Source organism: Hermetia illucens, chromosome 1, assembly GCF_905115235.1.
Source record: "Hermetia illucens chromosome 1, iHerIll2.2.curated.20191125, whole genome shotgun sequence".
Lineage (NCBI taxonomy): Eukaryota > Metazoa > Arthropoda > Insecta > Diptera > Stratiomyidae > Hermetia > Hermetia illucens.
In genome coordinates, this window is record NC_051849.1 from 31,926,426 (window position 1) to 31,953,590 (window position 27,165).

At 40.1% G+C, this 27,165-nt stretch overlaps 1 protein-coding gene across 6 annotated transcripts in view; it reads right to left on the reverse strand.

The window, feature by feature from the left end:
* The window catches only part of LOC119648353 (protein GDAP2 homolog), a 152,509-nt gene that overhangs the window by 68,393 nt on the left and 56,951 nt on the right, over positions 1-27,165 (reverse strand). For 3 of the 6 annotated variants that reach the window (XM_038050064.1, XM_038050072.1, XM_038050082.1), the window contains exons 2-8: positions 23,557-23,617; positions 23,286-23,440; positions 22,666-22,808; positions 22,456-22,588; positions 5,056-5,165; positions 4,714-4,965; positions 3,474-3,613 (exon numbers count right to left, since the gene is read on the reverse strand). In XM_038050064.1, coding sequence (XP_037905992.1) covers positions 3,474-3,613; positions 4,714-4,965; positions 5,056-5,165; positions 22,456-22,588; positions 22,666-22,808; positions 23,286-23,440; positions 23,557-23,613 — 990 coding nt within the window. In that variant the 5' untranslated portion in view covers positions 23,614-23,617. Of the gene's footprint in view, positions 1-3,473; positions 3,614-3,699; positions 3,894-4,713; positions 4,966-5,055; positions 5,166-22,455; positions 22,589-22,665; positions 22,809-23,285; positions 23,441-23,556; positions 23,618-27,165 lie in introns of those variants that run through there. The other 3 variants (XM_038050091.1, XM_038050099.1, XM_038050107.1) reach the window with 2 other exon arrangements.

Consider the following 27,165-nt stretch of genomic DNA (forward strand, 5'->3'; position numbering starts at 1 on the left):
AATTTGCAGGTTGCTAGACCACATATTCTATCCCTTTTAGTCGTCTCTAACGACAAGCCGGAAAACTTCGAGAGTATTTTTAAATCACAAAAAGTGAAGCCCCATAAACATTTATGCTCCTGCAGTAGACTGCCTAGTCGGAGAAGGACGCCTTCTAGGAGGCAGTGGAATGAACCCTCGAAGCTTGCCCAAGTATGACATGAGAATCATTGTGTTCTGTTGTGTCGAGGGCAGCATCGAATAACTACACCACCTCAAAGCTCCTCTGACAATCAACTAAAGGGAGCAAAAACTGAAGTGATCCACAATGAAACGCCCCGTAATAGCTACAAGAGAGGAAATGACTTCAATTACAAAAAATCTTGGAGCGAACGAAGAATGGCACATATCGAGTGAAATAGTAATGTTAAAGAAGAGGGGCATGCGCTGAGACTTACCACGAGCTTGGCGAGCGGAGAAGCGACTTTACGGCCAGAAAAAGGGAGGTTGGAAAAGTTAATGAAGCTATCAACTCATTTTACCAACTAGTCAGCATGATAAAACTGTGCAAAAATGCTTATACAGACGAAGTGAAAGGTGGAATCTGACCAAAAAAAGTAAAAGTATTTCCTGTTTATCGTAAAAGCCGGTGAAAAATGATAAATATTTGTGGGCTAGTAGCTCATAAGTTTTGAATATTTTCTAGAGTTCTTCCTCTTCAGCCTTTGTCCCGGTCAGAAGCAGGATCAGTTCACTTGGACCGATGACGCCATTTTGCTCGGTTAAAAGCCTAATCTGGATGGAGTTGCGATGCTCTCAAATAACCATCTAGCGTACCACGGCATCGGTGTTTCAGACGACCTTTTAGTCGTTTCGCATCAATTTCGATGTTCAATCAATCAATCTTGGAAAGTTTTCATCAGCATGAATTATATATCTATACCATCAAAAACGTCTTTGTCGCAATTTTTCCATCCGTGCTATGCCACTGATCCAATGCAAGATTACCGCAAGGCGCCATTCGTTATCTTCTGTAGACGGTCAACACGCAGAATCATAGAGGGCGCCCTGTCACAGAATGACACTACGATAAATTTTGGATTAAAAACGTTCATTGATGCGCGATGACGAAGAACGCGAATTTCATTCAAGTTGCAGAGATACATGAAGCAATTTTATAACGTAGTTCAGTTCTCGACAGGTCATTGCCACTGAGGTGATGATGCCGGCCTCATTGGGGTGAGCCGTCCAGAATTTTGTTTCAGTGTCAGAGCGTGTTGCATGAGGCATTCATTCCACTTTTGGGTTAGTTGCTCATGGTTAGCTTTGCTATGAGACATCGGGGAAACAAGCAAACGCTGAACACTAGGAGCTTCGGGTGACAGTCTCCATAACAACAACAAAGAAAGATGACGAGAGGACGCTTCCTTGATCATTACTTTTTTGATATACCTAGCATACTTCAAACTTTACTCTTAAGATTGTAATAGATCGATTCAACCCAACGCATGAGCTTCTCTGCCACTAGGTGTTTAGTTTTTGTAGCACACGGTCAAACGCCTTCTTTAAATCTATAAATCAATGTAGAGATGGCGATGCTTCTCTCGGAGTTCCTTCATGATTACCTGTGCAGCATTATTAGCCGATCCACACTTCTTAAGAAAGCCGACTTGGCGACTTACGTGCGTTGCCGCGAGTATGGTTTTCGAGAATTCGTTAAAAAGCCTTGATGACATGGAGCAGCAATCGAACCAGATGGTGTTCAAATATCCTCAATAAACCGAAAGAGTTCACTAGGCCGCTGAGATGTCGTCAGGTCCTATTGTTTTCCCCGATTTCATTCGTTTGATTGCTTCCTAGACTGCAAATACAGGTAGAGCTCGTGGAAGTGGATGATGAGTAAATGTTTTCATTGAAATCTGAGGTGGTTGTTCGTGAAGATCGACAATGCGCCCTAGATGAGTGGCAACTCTCTTGACAAAATGAAACTAGAGGCAGATGGACTGCGCGGCTCATTGGCAACTTAGGTGCGTGGCTGAATCGTTCAGTTCTTAAGTGGGCACGGATGCTTTCAGTCTTACCTGCACAAGAAAGGCGCGATCTCCGGATTGTGTGTTTTGCAATAGAGTTATGGACGACGCCCATCACCTCGTTTTTTCTTGTGGAAGTTGGGATGGGATTCGTCAGCAGCTCTTTTTGAACACAGGGCATCTCTCTCCAGCCAACATTGTCGAGGAGATGCAGAGGAGCATCGACAGGTGGAGCCGTGTTATCAATTACGTTCGGGTCCTTCTCGTTGCAAAGAAGATAGAGCTCGAACGGTGGAGGAGTCGGATGGTAGGGGGTTTCTTGATTTGACAGTTCTTTCCTCGTCTCCCCTCCCGTTAGTGAAAGGAATTCCCAGATTTAGAGCCTCCGTAAGGCGGGATAGTTCGGGCGCTAGCCCGAAGTAATGTGACAAACAGACTAGTTTTCTGACGAAGGGGAAGTATTTAGTTGGTAGTCCGACGACGTACCGTTGCGTTAGTCCAACACTGTGCGTAAATGCATTCACCTTGGCTAGCAAGACTCTCCGATCCTTAGCAAAGCGTCGCTTCTTCCCAGAGTTTTGTATACCCGAAATCACAGCCCACTCAAAAGAAGGTGAACATGGGCACCACCAATTAGAGAAAACTTGATAGTGTAAGCCAAGTCGGCTGAAAAAACTGCTTCTCAAAAACTAAAAATAGACTTAGGCAGCTCTTAATTATTACTGATCTTGCAGTTATGGTTTTTTCGTGTCTATCCGGGCGTGTTTCACATTTTCACAGAAACTCAGCTTATGATTGTTTTATATAGCAGAAAAATATATCTGGTGTGCAGGTAGCGTCTATACTAGACAGAACCGCCAGTTGCCCCGTTAAAAAAAAAAAAACAAACAGAGGTGGTTAGCCCAGCTCCCTTCTAGTGGTTCGGTTCGTCATCAAATGGATGTGAACTCAGGACTCCCTCAATTCTTAAACAACAAACAAAGTATCTTACGGAAGAAAATCGATGCGCAATCGTACGATGATACCTGAGGAAAATTTTGATTACCAAGGACGGAACTGTTAGTCTAAGTAAGGATTATAGATACTAAGGACATATAATATATCCACAGTTAATGCGTCAATTTTAATAAATGTATAGACTTTTTTGGGGTTTCGGAGCACAAGCGGTTTCTTACATGTTTTAGAGTAGTTTTCAAAAACAGAAGAAAAACCAAATTGGAGCGTAAACTTTGGAATTTATAACAATTGCCATTGCAATGAATATTTAGAGGTAGCTTTCTAATTACATGTTACGCTCGCCTAAAAATAGGCAGCATATGGGAAACTGATGTAGCTGCACATTATTTTCTTTAGTACAAACTTCGTTATCTTTACTACAAATTTAGAAAGGTGATTTGAAATTTACATAGAAAGAACAACAACTGGGGGTATTAACCCACATTATGAAGAACTTAAAAAACTTACCTGCATTTGTGAAAATGCATGTTGACCAATGTTCAGGTGTGGGCTTAAATTTAAACCACTGTTTATGTCGACGGTTCCGTATTCTAAGTCGGAATTACCCCCTTCCAGGTCATGAGGACTGGTGTCGGAGTCGTCGTCAGCTGTAAACAACAAGAATACACATTAATTCCATTATATGCGATAAAATACACACACAATTCGTTGAATAGGGAACTAAACTGCGTACACGAGAATTGAAACGAATCGTTGATCATTTTGACCCAATTCAGCTATTCAAAACCTTAAAAATCAATTCAGCAATTGCAACTAAATAGCGATTAACCAATAAAGTAAAAAAGATGAAACGAAAAAAATATTCTTTCACTCTTTTCGCTCTTGTTTTCACAATATCACTATGTCAGACAGAACGGTATGAACAAGACAAGATATTACTTGTATTTCACTATGAAACATTTTAAATATTCATAGAAGCTGTAATGTTGATAGGGTGTCTAAATCTCAAGTTTCGTATAGATAAGACTTGAAATGCGAATATGTATGAATATGAGAGCGGAAAACAGAGGCGGATTTTTATCAACAGCAACAAGAACAGAACAGCATCATCTTCGCTGGCATCGCGAATGCCATTGTCGTCACGATATACAAAGTAACTCAACTTCTAAAGGTTTTGTTCGTATGAATTCACTGTGAAAGAGCCAGCTTCATAATTTTATTCTTTGACAAACCTGCGGACTACATCATAGTTATAAGATACATGGAAGGTGGTTAATTCTGAATGATTTGCTTTTGAAGGAATATATTATTATCGGAGTAATTTTCGTATATTAACCATTACATGAAGCTACTTGTGGAGCTTCTTCCTTGAGAATATGTCTACCTTTATTTTACACAGTTTTTTTTTCACAAAACATAGAAAGCAAGTTATTGACTTTGTGGAGTGTGCGTAAATATTCAGTGCTAATCTTAAAAACCTGAAAACGTGCAAATCTAGACATGATGATAACTATAACGATGTTTGCTTCACCATCAGGTTTTCACTTAGAGAGTTAGTATTTCGAAGAAAAATGTAATCGTTCAGAATTCAAGGTTGTGGAAAAGCATACGAAAGGAATTGCAATATTTGCACGCATTTTAATTTATTAGTTTTCGCTTCCAAATCTATGGAAGGAAAAATAAAACACAAGACCGAAGGCTTCTTACACTAAATAATAATTATCAAAAACTATTCAGTAATACTTACGATATCTTCCACCAATCATTGTGATTGAATGATGTGGATTATGAATAATACGTATTTGCCGATCAGGATACTGTGGCTCACCGTTAGGTCCACCAATATCTTTGGGCAAATGCCAAAGTGCACTACTCTCTTCTAAGCGATTTCTAGGAAAATAGAGTGGTGCTAGCACCTCATAAATACCCCGTTGATGTGGCTCTATGCACAATATCACAATTTCCGATTTTGATTGCTCTAGGAATCTTCGTAAAGTACCTAAAATGATAAAATCAAACATTAGATTGAATTCGTAGATAATTGTAGCAAATTAATATTTTGATTTACATTCAGTGATGTAGAACTTACGTAATGCTATGTGCGCTTCTAAATCCGGTGGAAAGTTTCGTTGAGTTGCACTTATAATACATAAAGCGATTGTTTTTAAGTTTAAATCTTTTGCTTTGCACAGCACGTTTCTGGAAAAGGAAAATAAAGAATGATTTCATTAGAACATTTATTAAAAAGTAAATCAATCAAGCTATTCTTCAATCTCTAAAATTATATTTATAAAATACCAGCCCAAACAACAGAAGGCTTGAAAAGCCTAACGCTGGCGGTTTTTGGGAACGAACGAACCGGCTCCCGACCGACGATGACCGATGTCCAGGAGGGGACACCTAACTGGATCCTCGCAGATGGAGTTGCTTCCTCCTTAGGTCGCCACCTACTCGAGCGCGATCGCTAGAGGGGCGAGGAGTTTGTCAGACAATGCCGGAAAAATTTAAGGAAGCCAAACCCAGCGATGTGATTCTGGGGGGAAGCAACTTATGCTGACATTCTTAAGCAAGTTAAGTCGGACACAGAACTTAGGGATCTAGGAAACAGTGTCAACCAAATTAGGCAGTCGCGGAGGAAGACGTCATGCTGGAGCTAAAGAAGTCGAATGATAAAACAGTTGAGAAATTCCTCGGTCAGGTGGAAAAATCCCTTGACCAGCAGGCTGAAGTAACGGCCAGATGGCAGAGGGTAACTCTCAAGTGCAAGGACATCAATTAGGTCACCACGAAGAAGGATGTCCGCGCAGCACCGGAAAAGGTGTTCGAGCTTCCGGGACTACAGGAATCGGCAGTCAAATCGATGCAAAAGGCTTATGGGGGACGCAGACTGTAGTTATCAGCCAGCCAGCAGAGACAGCATTCAAAATACTAGCGCCACCATTTGGCGCTGGACGCAAGGAGTCATACTCCGAAAATCATAGCGGGTGACTTCAATGCTTTGGGCTGTGATTGGGGTAGCCGAAAGACAAACGGGAAAGGACGTTTCCTGCTCGAGGTATTTACCGAGTTAGATGTTGTACTTGCCAATGTTGGGAACTCATTTATGTTCAGAAGGAGAGGCCAGGGCTCTATTGTCGACCTCACGTACGTGAGCACCGCGCAAGGGGAACTACCTGGTATGTCAGTGAGTATTGCACCCACAGCGACCACCAGGCGATCTTTATTATAGTCGCTGGTGGGCCAAGTGGCGGGTTGAATGCTCGCAGAAAGCGAGTAGGGATGTCGGGCTGGACGACGAGGGCGTTCGAGCAAGATACGTTTTCTGAAGGAGGAGGAGCGCGAATGGGATTATAGGACGTTGCGTGGCAGAATATAGGAGGCCATTCGTATAAGCCGGAGGATGTGGAGGTTACGCCACCGAGTCGGTCATGGCTGTAAGTTCCTGGCTTGAGGGGGCCGGATTGACCCTGGCGGAGGAAAAGACAGATGCAATCCTCATTACAAATCGCCGGAAAATAAATACGATCAGTCCGTAGGTTGGAAACCATATGACCGTCTCAAAGTCAACCATCAAATACTTTGACGTGACTCTCGATGCCAGGCTGAGTTTCAAAGGGCATATATTGTAGGCCTGTGAAAAAGCTGCAAAGGTCACCACGGCCCTTGCCAGGATGATGTCGAACGTAGGTGGACCAAAACAGTGTAGCAGGCTTATGATAGCTGGGGTCGTACGGTCCATGTTGTTGTACGCGTCGCCTGTGTAGCCGGAGGCTTTGGATAACGTACAGAACTGGAGGAAGATAAATTCTGCCTATCGTCTGATTGCACTGAGGGTATGCAGCGCATTTCGAACTAGTTCAGCTGTGAATGAGTACCTGAGTCAAATCAGAGTAATAATCTCGGGCGAGCACAATGCTGACCACATTGCCTCCTACAGTGTACTGTAGTGTACCGTAACGGTATTGAATGAAGTGCTCAACACACTTCAAGGCCCTGATCCAATATGGATTGCTGTGCCAACGATTATTATTATTTTATATTTGCGACTACGACGTGTAAGTTCGATAACGATAATGTTTGTTTTCTATTTTTCTATCTAAGTCCGTTTTTTCAATCTATCTAATTTTTTTATTCCCAATCTAAAAGTGCTCTGAGATGGCGGCGAGGAAGAGCAGCAACCCTGTTGGCTAAAACAAAACCAACCTCTACGCGGTGGCACCGGGAAAAGCTGTACTCATTTTGGCTTCCTGGCCGTGATGCGATAGGCGAATGCTCCAATGCTTAATTAGAGCCATCAGATCCGATTCTGCATGGTGGCTTATTTGAAGTAACTTCGGCTACGAAACCTTACCAGGGGTATACTGAGACCATGGTAACCGGGATAGCCCTCTGAATTTATATGTCCAAGGAGAATTCCTGGTTCATTTACTTTCACCTCAGTTGTAGCAGTTGGCCCCCTAGAAGGAAATTCCATGGGGGTTGTGATTATGATCAGGCGGTCAAAGAGACCTTCGAGTCTCAACAGTGGAGTTGCGTTTCAACTCGGATGCCGTACTCCTTAGTTCAGTAGAGATAGATAAGTAGGTCTTGCATCCACCAGTATGAGTGCTGAACCATGTACTCAGTATCTATGGGTACCGTTGCTACTTGTCACAGTTCTGGTTGTTGTCACAAAATCAATCGGTGTCTTAAGAATACCGTGGGGTTCAGTCTACGTGACAGATACTCACGTAAAATCACCAAGGGCGTAATACCCAATCTAACCGGCAGTAATGATGAGAAAAATGATTCAAATATTCTAGAGCATTTGGTTACTCTCACTCATGACGTCTAAGTTCGATGATGACAATGCTCATCATTATCCTCTTCGATTTCTTCACTTAAATCCGTCCTTTCCCTATTTTCACTCTAAATTTAACCGACAGTAACGATAAGAAAATTCGTTCAATTATTATAATAAATAGACGACTATTACTAACAGATACTATAGTAATCGTGTTTTCACTTTCAAAATAGCGTCACCGATTACTGTTCGCAGTTATTATTCCACTGGATGAGAAAATAATTGTTTGGCATGTGGACGATAAATTCTGATTACACTCCACTAACAATAATTATTCCGATGATATGGCAGTATATGATTTCTTTGCAAACATGGAAATGCAGTTAAACCAATTTATTGTATGGGCATTGTGCAATAACAATGCTTTTTCCTTGTTACCATTGTAGATACAATATAAAGAATATATGACATTATCACTTGAAAATTCCAAATTTTGCACATCGTCCGATCCGTCAGAATGATGAAGCAAGGTCGCATATAGATTAGATATAGACATACTGACTAAATTATCTAAAATTGCTGCGTCCTTACGAAAAATAACACAAAACACAAAAGGAAAGGAAAACACTGTGGTATATGTCGTCATCGTGTTTTGCAAATGGCTACCAAGGTGCTTTCCTACTTAATCACCGCGATCGGCTAAGGCTGAACCCCGCCTGAAATTGATTGGCGAACTGACATAATATTTTAAAATGAACTGCGGATTGAGATAAAGATATTGACTCGCCATGCTTCTTAATCTCAAAAACGAACACGTTATCCGTAAAATGACTTTAGACACTAGGAAAACGTTATTCCACAATGCGGAATATGGACAATTTTGTTTACCAAAGGGTAAACATAGCCAAAGAAGTTAACGAAAAAAACGAAATTAAGTGAGGAATAATGACGGCTAGTAAATTCTGCTACTCAGCCCTAATAAAGTATCCAAAAAAGTAAGCTTCAAGTGCGCATTTGTCCGTGAACGTTGGGCATATTCTAACAGAAGATTCTAAGCCAACCGAAAAAGAATGACGCTTTAGCGATGATCCATCAACATCGATTGAAGAACGACGACCAGTGGGAAAGGGCGAGGCCAGTAAAAATTTGTTGAAATTTCCCAAATGAGGGACATAAGTGGGGAGGGATTCAAATCCCTGGAGCGAATGTAGTTATGTGAAATTATGAAAATAAAATCACTCTACAAAACAAAGGACACACTTTCATGCCGCTCTGTATTTTAAATCACTCATCTATTGAATAATTGCGATTGCGCTGCTCGCAGTGTCAAGGATACTTTTTTGTAAATAATGGACACTATGATTACAAGAATGTGTCCGGATGGCTCAAGTGGTTAGAGCACTGGGCTGTCGTAGCGGAGTTCGTAGTTCAAATCTCACTGGTCGCAGAGTGATTTGTTATCGTGACTGGATGTCGGATACCAGTCGACTCAGCTGTGAATGAATACCTGAGTCAAATCAGGGTAGTAATCTTGGGTTAGCGCAATACTGACCATATTGCCCTCTACAGTGTACTCTAGGGTACCGCGTTACGGTCTTGAATGAAGTGCTCTAACACACTTCAAGGCCCTGATCCCATATGGATTGTTGCGCCAACGATTATTATTATGATTACAAGAGGATTTCACAAATATGTATTATCAATCTAAGAGAAAACGATATGATAATTTTCCATAAGAGTAGATTTTCCGTTTTTTCCAAGAGTAAAACAATGACGTCCTTCCCTTGGCTTATTCTCCACATTCTGCAGACGACTAGCACTGCAAAAGAGAATTGCTCCCGAAATATAAGTATTTATGAAAAAATAGACATTTTTTCCTCTCAGTTTTAGCTTGTATGAGACTCAATTTCCTCGCTTTAGCATGTACCATACACCCCCAGCGATTTCGAATTGTTTCGAAACAACTTGTTGAGTAACATCCTAGGTTTTTGCCAGCTCTTTTTGCGGCATGCATCTTGATTTATTGCGCTCGTCCGAGATTATTACCTTGATTTGACTCAGGTACTCATTCACAGCCAAGTGGAAGGGTATCCGACGTCAAATCCCACTGCCACCAGTGAAATTTGAACCACGATTTTCCGTACGACAGCTTTGTGTTCTAACCACTCAGCTCTCCGTCGTCATTGCTTTTTCAGACGTGTGAGTTGATGCAGTAACCTGTCCAGAACTGACCGATTTCAATATCTCGGGTCAATGCTATCAGCCAACTGAAAACTGGGTTATGGAATTGTTTCAAGCATATTCAAGCATTGTTTCAGCGTATGGATGAAGATGATCCCACCCGGAAAGTCTATAAGGGCAATATCTATGGTAGGAAAAGAAGACGAGGCAGACCCTGCCTAAGATGGAGCGATGGCGTGGGCCAGGACGCCAGACAGCTGTTAGGGATATCGAATTGGTGGACCTCGGCGCAAAACCGGGATGTCTGGAGTTCCTTATTAAGGCAGGCCTAGACCGGATACTGGTTGTTGCGCCGTTGATGATGATGATGATGATGATTAACGCAACCTGGATGAAGAGGTGTTCCACAACTGGTGTTCTTTGTGATCGACTTATCAACGAACGTTTCAAATCTAAAGTTTACCGTCTGTCCTAAAGTTTATCGCAATGTCGTCTGTCCTGTCGCTTTCTATGGTTCTGAGTGTTAGTCGGCTATAAAAGACAATGAACGACGTCTTACGGAAATGGAGACAAAGATGTTACGTTGGACTAATGGCGTGGAACGTTTTGATCACAATCAGGATATCCGCAATCGATATGGGGTTGAAGCGATGGTGTAGAAATTGCGAGGGTCATTTTCGATGGTATGGTTACGTAATTCGTGCTAACGTGAATTCACTAGCCAAGATTAGTCTGAACATCGAAGTCGTTGGTAAGCCAGCAAAAGGCCGGCCGAAACAACGATGGCTTAATACGCTGGATGGGGATTTGAAAACCTGGCGATTGTATCCAGATAAGGCATTTGATAGAAACAAATGGCGAAACGGATCACGGCGAAACGGATCACGACGAGCCGACCCCGCTTGTGAACTGGACAAAGGCTGAAAAAAAACAAGATTGCGCTCATAGATCACTCTTCTTCATATGGGGTCATTTTTGATCTCATCAATTCATCGGCTCCAATATGCAACGTAGTATTGTGCAAAATCGTAAAATATTTTAAAAAATAATTTACAAAAATAATTTTATGAGCATCCCAAAAATGACGTCACCTATTTCACACACTTTCACTTTTCAGCTATTTCAAACGATGCGTGAATTTCGTTGATGTTTTTTGAAATCGTAGCCTTTTTTTGTCCTTTCACAACCTTCAAAATCTTTGGTGTACGTATTACTATGTTTAAAGTTACTGAACCACTTACAGACCCTTGTTTTTCAGGAAGCAGATTCGCCATAAAAAACCGCAAACTCTTGGCCATGTTCCTTCGAAGAATTTTTAGCCCCTACATGAGGATGGACGTTTCTGTAGCCTACATAACGACGAAATCTATGAGCGATTGCGGTGGGCGGGACACTTAATCCGTATGGATGAGGATAATCCAGCTCGGAAAGTCTATACGGGCAATATCTATGGTAGAAAAAGAAAACTGGGCAGACCCTGCCTGAGATGGAGCGATGGCGTAGGTCAGGGAGCCAGACAGCTTTTAGGGATATCAAATTGGTCTGGAGATCCTTATTAAGGCAGACCTAGTGTTGCGCCGTTGATGATGATGAGTCTCGCCATGACACTTTTCAAGCCATTTTTTGGCTTCAACAGTATCTTTCCCCATAAAAAAATTATGTTTGATTGGCACACGAAGCTCCTTGTTGGCCATACTTTCCATATTAATATCAATGAGTCAACACATTCTTTTCAAACTTTACAACGAAACTTCTAAAGGTTGACGCTATTGCAATATCATATTGAACTTGCAATTACATTTATATACCAGTCCGTGCATTTATCACTCATGTAGTAGTTCCGGATTTTCTATATATATGTAATTTAAAGATAGTTCAAACGAGGAGAATATTAGAGCTTCTTATATTCCAAATAAATATCAGCACAAGGATCTGCGAACTGCAACTACAAGTGAAATACGCGTACACATACCCAAGAAATCTAGAAGTCTGAAAAGACTAGAACCATGGATTTAATGTAGTAAAATGAAGTCAATATTTGTAGAATTTTGAGTCAAGTGATAAGGGACAAAAACGATGCATATCAAAAATTATTGTATCGGTTGCTAGGTCATGGCAACAAACACCATCTACTAAAAGAAACGCAATTATCATATAGTATATTAGATTTTAGATTAGTATCAGTTACAGTATCGCGTGAGTTATTTTACGAGTAGTGAGCAATAATTCCAGATTTACTGCAGCCACCTGTAGATTTCACTTCGTTAAAAAATGAAATTGCTTACAAGAGTAATGGCCAAATTCAGGAAAAAAGATCGATGAGATATAATCAATTTAGTCGCATGAAAAGGATTCTAGTCTGCACAGATTTAAGAATATTCAAATTTACCAATATCTGTCCATAGGATTCGCAAAATATTCAGTGGACGAAATGAAGCTAAAACCAGAATATTTGGGTGCATAATTGTTTCGTTCATAAGTATTTCGTAATGTATTGTATCTATATGCATATAGGATGCCAGACTATTCACTTTAGTGTGATATTGATGTTCAATGGCTTGGAATGTAGAAAGTCTATAGAAAGGCGCCAATTTGGACGTATAATACTCTAATATAACTTCGTCAATAATACACTTTCCATCAGCCTATATTGCCGGAAAGGATGATTCTAGGATGGGCTTAAAAGTCAATTTTCAGAAAATATGGTAAAACACTTTTATTAACTTTATTTGAACAGATATCAGTCTGAAGGATATTTTTAGGCTTAGGGGTCATATGGGAGCATTATCATGATTTTTGTGGATTTTTCGTTTGGGTAGTTGAAGCCCTCGAAATAAATGACTTCTTTCTAACCCTATTTACACATCTTATGCCAAAAATAAGATCTGCATCCGAAAGTGTCGGAAGTGGAAAAAATATGGTATTAAAGAATCCGTTTATGTTGTAAAAAACCGAATAAGACAGGACTAATACAAAGAAATTCGTCAAAATCGACTGCTGTCGCGAATCAAATGATAATTTTCTGATGGGGAACCGTTCCTTTTTATGCAAAATAAAGCTCTTTGCCAAACAGCCCAGTCTGTAAAATTATGTTATTTATAGGAAAAAATGTGTCTTTCTTGGATTAGTCACGTAAAAGTCCTGACATGAAGAGGAAAGCGGCTAAAGATGTTATCACAACGGAAGCACGGCTTTTGGTAAAAAATTATCCAAATGTGGAATCATAAATACTTAGTATTCCCACAAATATTGTTACAAACATACAATGATGTAGAAACAAAACGACATAATATTTTAAAACTATAGTAATAGTATGTATTGCCAATATACTATGGAATAAGAAAATTAAGGAGATTACACAAAGTGATCACCTTCAGCCTTGCTACAACCTTTGACGCGATTGGGCCAGTCATCTATCGCGGTACACACTATGTCCATAGAACAATTTTCCACTACTCGTTTTAATCCTGTCTTAAGCGAATCGATATTTGGGGCGTCTTTTTGAGTACACCGTCTTTATAGTCCGAGGGATAAGGATCTGGACTACCAGAAGGCCAATTGTCTGCAGAAATGAAACTGGGGACGCTGTTTTCGAGACAAGTTTGAGTTGAGCGACTCTTATGCGTCAACACGGAATCCTGTTGAAACGCTCAATGCTGGTTTTTGAAGAGGGATTGAATGAGAGTTTTAACCATAACTTCCAAAATATCTGCATGGTATACTGCTGCCGATGTTTTTACCCCTTTTTCGCAGAAATAGATGCTAGTGGCACCATCGCAGGTAACACCCGACTAAATCGTCACTGAGGCAGGGTGGTTATTTTAAAACGCTCGAATGGCAAAAATCCTAAGCAGATTTTAATATCGCTTTCACAGTAGTTTCTGCAACTGCAAAGCGGTAAATTGAGTACACATTTCCTATAGACGCAATTGTTGTAAACACATATGGTGAGTGAATTTTATTTTTTTCTGTTCATCGTAAGTCTGGTGTGTTTTCTTTATTTCCTTTAGAATAGTCGCATGACTGCTGCGCTTTGAAGATCTGAACGAATCCAGACTTGAATCCAATTGAGAACTTCTAGGAGATACTAGCAAGGCGATTTTACGCAAACAATCGACAGTGTCCGAGTTCAAACAGAAAATCTTCACAAATTGGATGGAAATCGAGATGAAAGAGGCCCGCAATTTAGTTTCATTAATGCCAGAGCGAATTTTTAATATGATTTAGAATAATTGTGAAGCAATCAAAAATCATTAAAAGCAAAAAGAATTTCTTTTAAAGTTAGAAAGTGCGCCTATAGGAAATGCACTTTCAATTTGGAACTTTTCTTGAACAAACCTGTCGCTAGAGTGACTAACCAAGGTAAACTGCGCAATCGATATAGTAAACAATGAAATACAATTGTAAGAAGATACTGTGAAAGTGGCATTAAGATTTGTTTAGGATTATTGGATCATTCCGGTTGACTTTGGTTACGAAAATTTCGCAGTGCTTTCGCGCAAAAACCGGCTAGAGACATTTTCTTGGGAGTTATAACAGCGGAGCCTTTTGATTTCTGTTCGATTTCGAAGGCAGAGCGGGCTTAATTGTGTACTGACGCGAAAATCGACAAGAAGTCCGTGGCAGCGAGCAACGAGATCTCACCCATGAACGGGAGATGAAAAAGCAGGGGAGTGCTTCTGGCATGCTGAAGTCGCGGTTTATGGCCGTGGAGGTTCCCTCCATCGAGCGGCAGTCAACATCTTTGTATTTCTCGTCGGTTAGTCATTTGCTCTTGTTGAGTTTTGTTGCTTTGTCGGGCGCCACCAGTGTTAGCTTTAGCGCATTGCTGCTTGGAGTCATCCACGTAGGACGTAACTATTTGATGGAACAATTATGAACCAACAGCCTCAAAATGCAGCTTTAACGTCGATTAGTTACTTGGGGAACAATCTAACGAAGAAAAGCTTTGTTTCGGCCAACAGATTGGAAGTGGATGCTCCGAAAACGAAAACAAGAAGATCGAAAGCGGACACAGTGCTCGCGAAGCCCGGCGAATAAAGGTGAAGGATAAAATGTTGATATTGCTTTATTGGGGTGAATATTTTTTTTTATTGCACTTTGAAGTTTCTATGGAAAGGAATGGTGGTCAAAGGGTAGTATAGGTCCCGGGGCGAAACGTGGATTGGTACCCACGATGGAGCATAAAACCTGGGAAATGCCTGCTAAACCAACACCAACAGCTCTGCTACCAAACCCTATCTCCACCTCCACGTGGTGACCGCTGGGAGCTCTTTCTCGACGAAAAGCTGCAGACGGAGAAGGATGAAGGCGAGTCTCCCGCGCCTAAAAACGGGACAAATTGTACCAACTGGTCCTCCAGGTTGGGGGTTGGGTAGGGCTGACAACCCTACACGGAAAACAACCGTTACGAAGCCACAACAGGAGCCTCGGATAGGATGGATATTAAAACGACGGACCCGGCAACGACAAAGGAACAACGATTTGCGCATTTTCTCATGGAACGTGCGCTCCCTGTACAGAGATGAAGCTGATAAGCAGCTAGCCGATACCCTGTCCCAATATAGGGCTGATGTAACAGCGTTGCAAGAGATGCGATGGACAGGGACCGGTTTCCTGGAGAAGAGCCACTACACCATATATTATAGCGGCCATCCAGTAAACCATGTGCTCGGAGTAGGTTTCTTAGTCAGCCAAAAAATGAAACCTGCTGTTATCGGCTTTGAAAGTATAAGCGAACGGCTATGCACTCTGCGCTTGCGAGGCAAGTTTAGAAATATAAGCCTCATAAACGTTCACGCCCCTACAGAGGAGACTGCAGAGTCGGAGAAGGATACCTTCTACGAGGCAGTAGAAAGAACCCTCGAAGCCTGTCCCAGATATGATATCAAAATCATACTTGGGGATTTTAACAGCCAAGTAGGGAAGGAGCCCGTATTCAGGCGATACGTTGGCTCCCATAGCTTACACGAAAAAACAAATGATAACGGACTGCGGACTATTCAATTAGCAGGATCACACGAAATGGTTGTTGGAAGTACCTGGTTTGCGCGGAAAGCGGTCCACAAACATACGTGGGCCTCTCCAGACGGGACCACTTTCAACCAAATTGACCACGTGTTGATCGAACGCCGCCACCTCTCAGCCTTGATGAATGTCAGAACATATAGGGGGGCCAATATAGACTCGGATCACTATCTCGTTGGCATGGTGCTCCGAGCGCGAATAACAATACCACCTAGAATCCCCTCTGACAATCAGGTGAGAGTGAACACTGAAGCCATCCACAACACAACCCTCCGCGACACCTATAAGAGGGAAATGGATGCCGCAATAACCGCAGTAAATAGAGGACCTGGAGATGAAGCATCAACTAATGATCTTCACAACCACCTGAAGAACGTTATCATGGATACGGCCACAAATATACTTGGCCCCAGCCGCAAAAGGAGTCGGAACGGCTGGTTTGACGATGAATGTAAGCTAGCAACGGAACGTAAGAATGCCGCATACCGAGTAATGTTGCATTCTCAAAGAACGCGGGCACGCGCAGAGACTTATCACGAACTCCGTCGAGCGGAGAAGTGACTTCACAGACGGAAAAAGGAGGCCTGGGAGAACCAACAAGTCTGTGAACTAGAAAAGTACAGGGAGCAACCGCACCAGGCGCGGAAGTTTTACCAACAAGTCAGCAGGATGAAGCCTTATACACCTCGATGCTCATCCTGCCGAGACAAAGAGGGAAATCTGATTTCCGACAGAACGGGCATATTAGAGCGATGGGTTGAGTACTTTGATGAGCTACTGAACAACCAGAACATCGGCGAGTTGGAGGTCCCGCCAACTGAAGACGACGGACAAATACTGCCACCACCAAGTTTAGGAGAAACAGTCCGTGCAATTCATCGGCTAAAAAATCATAAGTCGCCAGGAGCCGATGGAATTACAGCCGAATTGGTTAAATATGGAGGCGACCAGTTACACCAAGTGGTTCATCAACTTGTGCTCAAGGTATGGGACAGCGAATCAATGCCTGACGATTGGCAGCGAGGCATAATCTGTCTCATACATAAAAAGGGAGATATCACACAGTGCAGCAATTATAGAGGTATCACGTTGCTGAGTACCATCTATAAGATATTCTCCACTATCTTGCTAGGCCGGATAGCCCCATACGCTCAGAACATCATTGGCCCATACCAAAGAGGCTTCACTCCAGGCAAATCAGCAACAGATCAGATTTTCTCTCTGCGGCAGGCGATGGAAAAACTGTTGGAATATGGACAACAGTTGCACCATCTGTTCATCGACTTTAAAGCCGCCTATGATAGCATAGCCAGGGTAAAACTGTACACGGCCATGAGGGAATTCGGTATCCCGACGAAATTAATAAGACTGACTAGGCTGACCCTGACCAATGTGCGAGGCCAGATAAAAGCAGCAGGATCACTCTCAAGACCATTTGACATCAACAACGGTCTACGACAAGGGGATGCGCTATCATGCGTCCTCTTTAACCTGGCCCTCGAGAAGGTGATCCGTGATGCTGAGGTGAATGCAAGAGGTACGATCCTCTTCAAGTCCACCCAACTACTGGCCTATGCTGACGATATCGACATCATGGGAAGAACCACCCGAGACGTTCAAACTGCCTTCATCCAGATCGAGCAGGCGGCGCGAGATCTTGGGCTGCACATCAATGAAGGCAAGACAAAATATATGGTGGCAACGTCAGCACCGAAGACGAATCAACCAACAACATCAAACCGCACTGGTCAAACACAAGCACGAACAAGAATAAGGATAGGGGAATACAACTTTGAGACCGTTGACAATTTCTCCTATCTAGGGTCGAAAATCACAACCGATAACAACTACGATGATGAAATCCGCGCACGGTTGTTGTCAGCCAACAGAGCCTACTTCAGCTTACAAAGACTGTTCCGCTCGAAACGTCTCACCATAGGGTCAAAGCTCTTACTGTACAAGACTATGATCTTGCCAGTCCTCATGTATTCCTCGGAAACTTGGGTTCTTAGCAAGAAAAATTGCGAACTCTTGGCCGCGTTCGAGAGAAGAATCCTCCGAAGAATTTTTGGCCCCCTACATGAGGATGGACGATTCCGTAGCCTACACAATGACGAAATCTATGAGCGATACCATGACCGTCCGGTTGTGGATAAAATCCGGCTCAATAGGTTACGGTGGGCGGGTCACTTAATCCGTATGGATGAAGATGATCCCACCCGGAAAGTCTATAAGGGCAATATCTATGGTAGGAAAAGAAGACGAGGCAGACCCTGCCTAAGATGGAGCGATGGCGTGGGCCAGGACGCCAGACAGCTTTTAGGGATATCGAATTGGTGGACCTCGGCGCAAAACCGGGATGTCTGGAGTTCCTTATTAAGGCAGGCCTAGACCGGATACCGGTTGTTGCGCCGTTGATGATGATGATGGAAAGGAGAGAATCATTATTATGCATATCAATTGGAAGCTTCTATTTCATATTGTTTAATTAAGACTCAAACTCCCCGAAATGCACTGTAAAAAAAATAATGCCAATCGTTTATATTTAAATTGGGAGACTGGAAAAACAAACGTGAAAAAAATATTTGAGTGATGCCTGCTTATCTATGTATATGTTAAGATCAATTTAAGTTTTTCTGGTAGGTTTTAGAAAATATTATAGAAGCCATATATTTAATAGAGAATCTGTATCTGTCTCTGCTTAGGTAATAGTTCCCAGTGGGTTTGTCGAGATAAGTTAATACTGTTCATTATCATATTAATGATGAAAAATTTTTTTTTGAAAAATTGAAGACTATATTTGAACGTAACCTAAGTACTAGTTTAGATAATTTTAAAATAATATACAAACGAAAACATTTTCCCCCATCCACCCCGCGTGCGTTAGGTTTTTGAGATAAGGGAGGGGAGTATCCCTTATTAGGCCGTTTGGCATTTTAGCCACTTTCGGACTGAAATTATCACTCCGCCTCGAGACTTTACGTCTCAATTAGAGTAGTTTACCCCGGGTGGGTTTAGTGTTGTTGACTCCTGAGTCAAGGCACGTGATAAAATCTCTGTATCCTGACAGGGAGATAATATTTGAGAACCAAGAACTTCGCCCACATGTCGCCGAACTGCTAGCATTCAGATTAGCTCCAGCACGTGCTGTCCGCGTCCATATATTACCTCGGGCAATCGGTGCTCACAACTGCCAAACCTGTTAGGGGACTTTGGTTGGTTGACAGCTTTGGTGACCATGTTGATGCCAAGGTGATGCAACGTTGGGGCCCAACGTGGGGCGACAGTTATTGCGAACGTAACGGATTGCACATAAACTCTTCTCATTCTGCTTATTAAATAAGTCCTTTTCTTGTTAGCTGTGTACGCTTGCAAAAGCCTTTTGATTAAGCCCTCTCTCAAAAAAATGTCTTATACCTCTTTTGTAAGCTGATTTTTTGTTTACGCTTCTGTTTCGTCAGATTCGACTAACGATTGCTTTTAGGACCTGCTCTGCCCTTATATTGGGCGGTCTTCCCAAACTTTGACGATCTTTCGCATTACCAGTGTACTCAGCTTATAACAATAAACAAACAGACGACTTAAACCAAGTGGATTTAGTGTTTCGAATCTCGCACTTTTCTCCATCCTGCACGCAAATAGCGCTATTACTGTGAATTTACTTCTTTATTGGCCCAGTCCATTGCAAATATTACTAGATGTGACTGACATAAGTTTAAGGGGTTATATCTGTTTGGAACTTTCTTTTTCGTTTTTTTTATTGGCTTAAAATACGATAAAAGATTCATAAATTTATAATCAATAGTATAAAAAAATATATAAAAAAAAAGAATATTTCTAAAATTAGTTCCTCTGGAGTAACTCCTAAGAAGAAAATCGCATTTAAGCCACAAAACACTCACTTTTCAATATGGCAAAGAGGCTGGGTGCGACATTACAACACCCAGAAAAGATCCTCAGAGTGTAGATACGCAGTATTTCTAGCGTTTAAATTATTTGTAATAATAAAACTTGTTTCTGTCTGGACTTGTTAGCACCAATGAAGGGAACAAGTGGTTCCCGAAATATCGGTATTTACAACACCAATAAACTAATACTAGTGGATAGGAAAAATAAATTTTATTATTTCATACCAAGAAAAGAGCTGTAAAAAAGCTGTAAAAAGACAATTGTATGATGCTAGAATAGCAGAGTCAAGTTAAAGAAAAAAAATTATGAACCATATTTTTGAAATCGGCGAAGAAGTAAAGCTCGAAGAGTTTTTACCCGATTGACGTGAAAATTTAATTGAAATTTCTCCATTTGATTACCTAGTGAAGTAAACAGGATTTTAATAATTGATGAAGTGATTTATTTTAAATAATTTTTTGAAGTCGAAAAAAATTTCGTCGAAAAATCGATTTTTCGTCCAAGCCTCGCCATTTTGCGAAAAAAAATTCTAAAACTATAATTGTTTATACTTTGGTAGCCACACTCATGTTGTTCATGGAAAATTTTATTATACTTCAAGATGGTGATCCAAAGGACTTCTACTGCTCGGCACGGAGGCCTTCAAAAAATCCTATAGCCGCTACTTTGTAAAAAATTGTCAATAATGATTTCTTTTACTCCTGAAGAGTTGCTTAATCGATTGGTATATTACTTGTGGACTACAATTTAAAAACGGGCTCACAGAAAAATCTTGAAAGTTGTTGTTGTCGTTGTAGGTTTTTTACAATTTAAAAACGGGCTCACAGAAAAATCTTGAAAGTTGTTGTTGTTGTTGTAGGTTTTGTTGTCCCACAACATCCCGACAAGCTAACAGAGAGGTAAGTTCCCTGGTCCGGCCCACAATGGTTGTACATGGGGACGAGAATTGGCCAATTGTGCCAGTTGTTACTCGGTTTTTGAGCACTGGACCCTGCGCTGCCAGACTCGTTGTTGGTTAGATAACCCATGTTTCAATACGTTTTATACCAATACTTGAACACTTGCCCTGACCCACTCCAGACCAGTACGTTTGCCACTCTTCTTTCCTCCTCATAGATTTTGAAGCTTACTGGAAATTCTTATAAGTACCGATAGAGCATTTTTAGCCATGAGATTGTCTAGGACCAAACTATAAGAGGAAGGAGCAGATCTTTTGGACCTTATCAGCTCCTTAGGGGCCAATATCGCCTTTCTGAACTTATGGGGGTTCGCCCGCCAGAGCATGAACATCTTTTCAGCTGAGACGCCACAATCGTGGCTATTCTGTTGTCCAGTTATTTACCCATCAAAGACGTGGAATCAGCAGCATAATCAAGCACTGGTCACAAAAGAAATTTGTTTGGGAGCTCCAAACAGATATAACCCCTCAACTGTCAAAATCTGACAGCTATAAAATTTCATCGAATTTGAAGGAATTGTAGCAATATTCCGAATTCCGGCTCTTATAACAGCAAAAAGAAGCTCAACGAAATTTTAAAAAAATATATCAGTCTACTCTGTGTTTTTTTGACAATATACCATAAACAATATTTTTTAAAGAATTGGAACTTTCTATTTATGATAAAATCTTTTTAAAAAAATGTAATTCAACATTCAATCTATTCAAAATAAATATTCGGAAAGTCAATTTCTGTAGTATTGAATCGCGAATTGATATAAAATTCATGGTGTGTCTAATAATTTGGCCAAGGACTATATATTATGAACACAAAATAGCCTTCAAATTTCGGTAAAATGAAACCGATGGAGAACATCTCTTGTCCCCTATTTGGAAAATATCTTCATATACAATCAGTTCCAATAGAAATGGCCATGAGTTTACTTTGGAAATACGAAGAAAACTGATCACTGTTCGAACAACGTCAACGTATTTTGAATAATTTTGATCACAACACACACATTATATTTCCAGAAAGTTTTATACCACACTTGATGCGTATAATCTTTGTTCCAAGTTTGACAAAATGCATATTTCTGTTTGTTATTCCCAATTGATAAATATCAACCGTCGCATCTTGCAAATATTGCACTAAACACCGAGAAAATGAATTTTATAAAATGCTATAATCCACACAATATAATAGAATCCAAATTAACTATGATCTCACTTACTAAGAACAAAATTGTATCTTTTGTTGATATCTGAAGAAATCAAACGCGGATTTCACAAAACATCCGTTGTCAATCACACTGATACATTTCCAAATATTATCAATTCACCAAACTGATAAAAAAATATCTTTTCTATTTCAGACAAAGAAATGCACCAAAACCAAATTTTATGAAACTCGGAAACTACTTGACACAACTGAGATAGCTTAAACAAAGTCACACTTTACTAACCCAAAAGGTACTTTTGTAATTGGAATCTGATAACAAAATAACCACCGAAGGCAACAAGTACAGGCGGGTTTTGTCCAGATAGTGAATATGCTTTGAGGACGCAAGTAGATAGTAGCCTCAACCACTGAGTAGTACTTATTTTCAATTAGTTATATTGTGTTTTTAGGGTTAAATAAAATAACATACCTATAGCAGGAATATAATGTGTTTTCGGCAGCTGTTTTATATCTCTCACTAAATCTAGGTCCTACAGTATGCAAAATAAATTCGGCTGGTAAATCATAACCCTTCGTTACGCGTACTTCACCTGTTCTGCATTCTACAATAGACCGAATAGATGAGAATTGTAAGATGCATTTGATAATTAAACATAACCAAATTCGTGAATATAATTACCTCGTATGTCGCTTGAAATTTCCTCTTTCAGTCGTGAACCGGCACGTCCAAATATACCATCCGATATAAAATTCCGTTCTGTCAACGTTTCATTTGTTGTATTCGTAATGGCATCAACTTGCAATAGCGTTATATCACCGTCCCTGCGGTAAATATACTTACACGTTATCAATTGTGATTATCGATTTTTGCTTTATTTTCATTTTGCTCGCCTTCTGCTATATTGCTAAGAATATTCGTAATCTAATGTTGATTTTTTCATGTTTTAAGTATAGAGTGAGCACAAAAAAATCGTGGTCGGCAAATTTTAAATATTCATTATGAAGTAGAACTTTTAGCACTGAAATTATTCATATGTGATTAATTTTTTTCAACAAAGAGAAGACAGCAAGACGATTGCAACTATGTATTTTCATTGGTAAATAATGAATTTAAAAATTTAATTTCCTTTATCGCAATTCACAAAATCCTTACAAAATTTACTAGTGTAAACAATTTCCATTGATTCATAATTTCCATCTCTTTACTTATGATTGTCACTATACTTCATTTAATACTGCAAAATACAGCAGTACTATCTGCATTGAAAATTAAGATAATGCACTAATCGATATAGTTACCAAATGATAAACCGATTGTTGATTTCTTTCGATAACGGGAACGGATTAATCCGATGACGAGGACCGTCGAAGATCGATGAATAATCAGTGAGTTGTGATTTAAACGTATTATCAATCGAGCCCCAGGTCGGTAGCGAGTCTACTTTAACAGACTGCTGGAAATACAAAAGTTAAAAAATCCGCGTTATTATCGTCTACGCAATAAGGAACATGAGATTGTGTGAATAAACGCAATAAATACTGCGATAAGATACTTTATTGTCTGACTCACCTGAAATGTTACGCCTATTGAATCGAAGTTCTCATTTGTGTTTAAGACAAGTCGCATTTCTCTAAAATTAATAAAAGAGATATCATTATTTGAAGTAATTTTAATGCAGTGGTAAAAACCTCTAAGGAATCATTTGAGTTTATTAATTTATTATGAATATCTGTTCAATGTTAAAATGGAGGGAGATGAACCTTATCCTAGCAAACATGAATCTTTTTATCACCAAGGCGTTCCTTGAATGTTGAGCTGCACAGCATGAACAGCTATCATAACATAATGAAACTTCGGAGTTCATTCATGCTTTGTTAATAAATTGGAGCAATTTACTCAAAAACATATTAGTAGTAATTAAAATGATCATTCTGATAAGCATAGACAGATGCAGAATATGATTATATCACAGAATTATATTTTAATTTCCTTGGGAGCGAGAAATATAGCGTATTATACATAGAGGATGGACGATAAGGGGATGTCACAAAACGTATAAAAACGCACAGTGAATGAACCACGGCAGCCTTGCAACAGTTAAGAAAAATTTGAGTCCAAGTTGGAACTGGTTAAAGTAGGAAGGATTGAAGTGTGATAGAAAAAAAGGAAAAGCAATATCTACGGAAGAGATAAAGGGAAACTAGAAAAGGTTGCATGTGCACTGAACATTGGACTCTGGAACAGAACTAATCAATTCATTGCAAATGAAGTATTTAATCGCGAAATAATGCGTCAAAATTATTGGGAAAATTAAATGTATTGTTAAGCTATTTGGAATCGTGTTAGTTTATCTTATTATCTTTCCACATTATAATATTGTGGAAATGATAAGAAATCGATAGTCAGGTAAATATGAGGTAAATCATTATTTGGTGCGAATTTACCCTGGATTTAAATATATCGCTGTAAACTACGAGAAGGAGTTTCAAAGAAAAAAATTAGGACTATTCAGGCAAGGGAAGAATTGATATTAATTTAATTTTGAATGGCTTAGGCTTCAAGGCATAGATTCTAAATGACAGCATCCCAAAGGGAAATGTGTTATACTTAGACATACTCTCCCATTTTGAATCAATGTCGAAAAGAACCCCATTTTCAAAAAGTAATAGTTGTACAGCCCCTGCTCATTGAATTAAGACCACTCATTTTTAAGGTTTTGTGTAAACACAAAACCTTATTAAAATCGGTTTACTGTCTGTCTGTCCGTCTGTCCGTCACACGCATTTTTCTTGGAGACGGTTGTAGCGATTCGCACCAAATTTGGAAAAAAGGTGAAAACTGTGAACGCTCACGCATATAGTGAGTTACATCCTTTTACGTCGAATTTAAAGGGGGTCCCCATACATGCAAAAGGGGGGGGGGGGGCGTACATTTTTTTTTCATCAAATATAGTCATGTGGGGTATCAAAAAGATCTCGGTTAGTACTTTTCGAAGCCGGTCTTATTTTTGACGTCTGTTGAAAAGGTATGGAGTGCGGGGGGCTGAAAATGATCATTTCTTTAATAAACCCATTCTCAGAAACTACCCAACCGAAAAATCGGAAAAAAATCAGGGGGTGACAGTATATGGTATCTAGGCTCCGAAATACCCTACATACCGATACCTGTTCAAATAAAGTTAATATTAGTACATTACTATAATTTTTAGTAATTGAAAGGAAAACCCCCTTAAAATCCCAAAATTTTGCAGCAATGTAGATTCCAGCATAGAGCATGATCCTACCAAATTTGGTGAAAATCGCACTATTACTAACAAAGTTATACTAGGTCAAAACTGTCGCTCCTCTGCAAATTCAAGACTATGAATGTCAATATCACTTGAAAGTGAATATTTTCACATAATATATGCATATTTTACGGGCTACATGCTAATGGGACAAATACACACTCAAATCTCTTTATAAAAGAAATGCACAAAACCTTTCGTACCTGACACGTCTAGCTTCCGGTTTCCCGACTTGTTTAAGGTTTTGTTTGCAAAACAAAGCTTTATTACAATCGGATCAATGTCTGCCTTTCTGTCTGTCTGTCACACGCTGTTTTCTCAGAAACGCCTATGCCGATTGACTTGAAATTCGATGGAAAGGTGTGAACACTTAACGCCCAGATATACACTGAGTTACTACTTTTTACGCTGAGATTAAGGGGAGGGGGTCCTCATACGTACAAAAGGAACGAGCAAAAAAAGACAAAAGTGTTCAATTTGCAAAAGTGAAATTTTTTCTGTAACTCAGTACGACTTCAGGATGGCAAGGTGTCCTGAAAAAAAGAGAACGGTGCTAGCTTTATTAAGGACCAACAAGTTTTGCTTTCGAGATATCGCAAGAAGGAAAAAAGTTTCTCATCAAACAGTGAGAAGACCCAGCAGGATGGACATCAATAATGAAGGACAAGTCCGCAAAAAACGGGTAAGTTGTCGCACTAAAAGAAGAAGGACTCGTCGAATTAATCGTAGAATCATTGAATAGGCTTGTGAGCTAGGTTTTCCTACTTTAAGGACATTGCATCAGAACTTCAAGAAAAGGGAATATACATTTCGAAAGTAACATTAAGGAGAAAGCGTTACGAAGGAAATTTAAGACCGGAAAAGCCAAGACGAAGAAAGCCAGCCTGGAGTTTCCAAGGGACGATCGGCATTATACCGTTAAAGAATGCAAAACTGTCATTATCATTTGATTTGCATATTTAAGAAAAAAAGCTTTTTTTTTGTTTCATTTAGGTAGCATTTAGTGACGAATGTAAGATGCAAGCAGTTAAGGATAGACTACAGTGTATATAAAAAGGGATCATCAGAGCGGTACAATGGAGGTTGCGTTGCGGCAACGATAAACAATCCACCAGCAACAATACTGTGGTCACTTATGTCTGCCGATGGATCCGGACCCGTATATTTCGTGGAAGGAACAATGGACGCCCGCTAGTACCAGACGGTTACTGCCGACATCTTCACTCCCTAATTACCTGAAGCACTGCGGATTTTCTACTCTGTATATATGCATGATGAAATTTGTCAAATGCTTGGGATATCCCGATTTTTCCTTGGCAATTCCCCTGGTCTTAACACCAAAGAAAGTGTTTAGAGCTTATTAAAATCGAAAGTTTACTCCTATTCTAATCTCAATAGAGACGTGTTCAATGCAAAAATTGTCGATATCTGGGAAGATAACGACGACATCAAGGATATGATTAACCGCTTCTATTAAAGCATACCAAATAGAAAAAGGGTTGGCTCCACAAAATGTCGTTTTAAAATACTAGAGAATGCAAAGACAGTAGTTTTTTTATATCTCACCTCGATAGAAAAATCTAAAAAAACTGAATTTGAGGAAAAAGTTAATTTGATGAACAAGGGCTATATATTTACATTTGTTAATAGAATAATATTCATAAACTCCTTTGTGAGCCATAGCGCGTTAATCGCATCCCCGTGCCATCGCTGTCGATTCCTAGCAATGTTCTGCAATTCCCTCTATATAGTTCTAGAGCGACCCACTTGTCGGCATCTTAGGATGGTTGGTTCCATTGGAATCACTAACCCGCGGTGGATTTGTCGTCCTTTCTTAATGTATGACCTATTCACTGCCACATTCGTGTTTCTATCAACACGTCCGCGAGCAT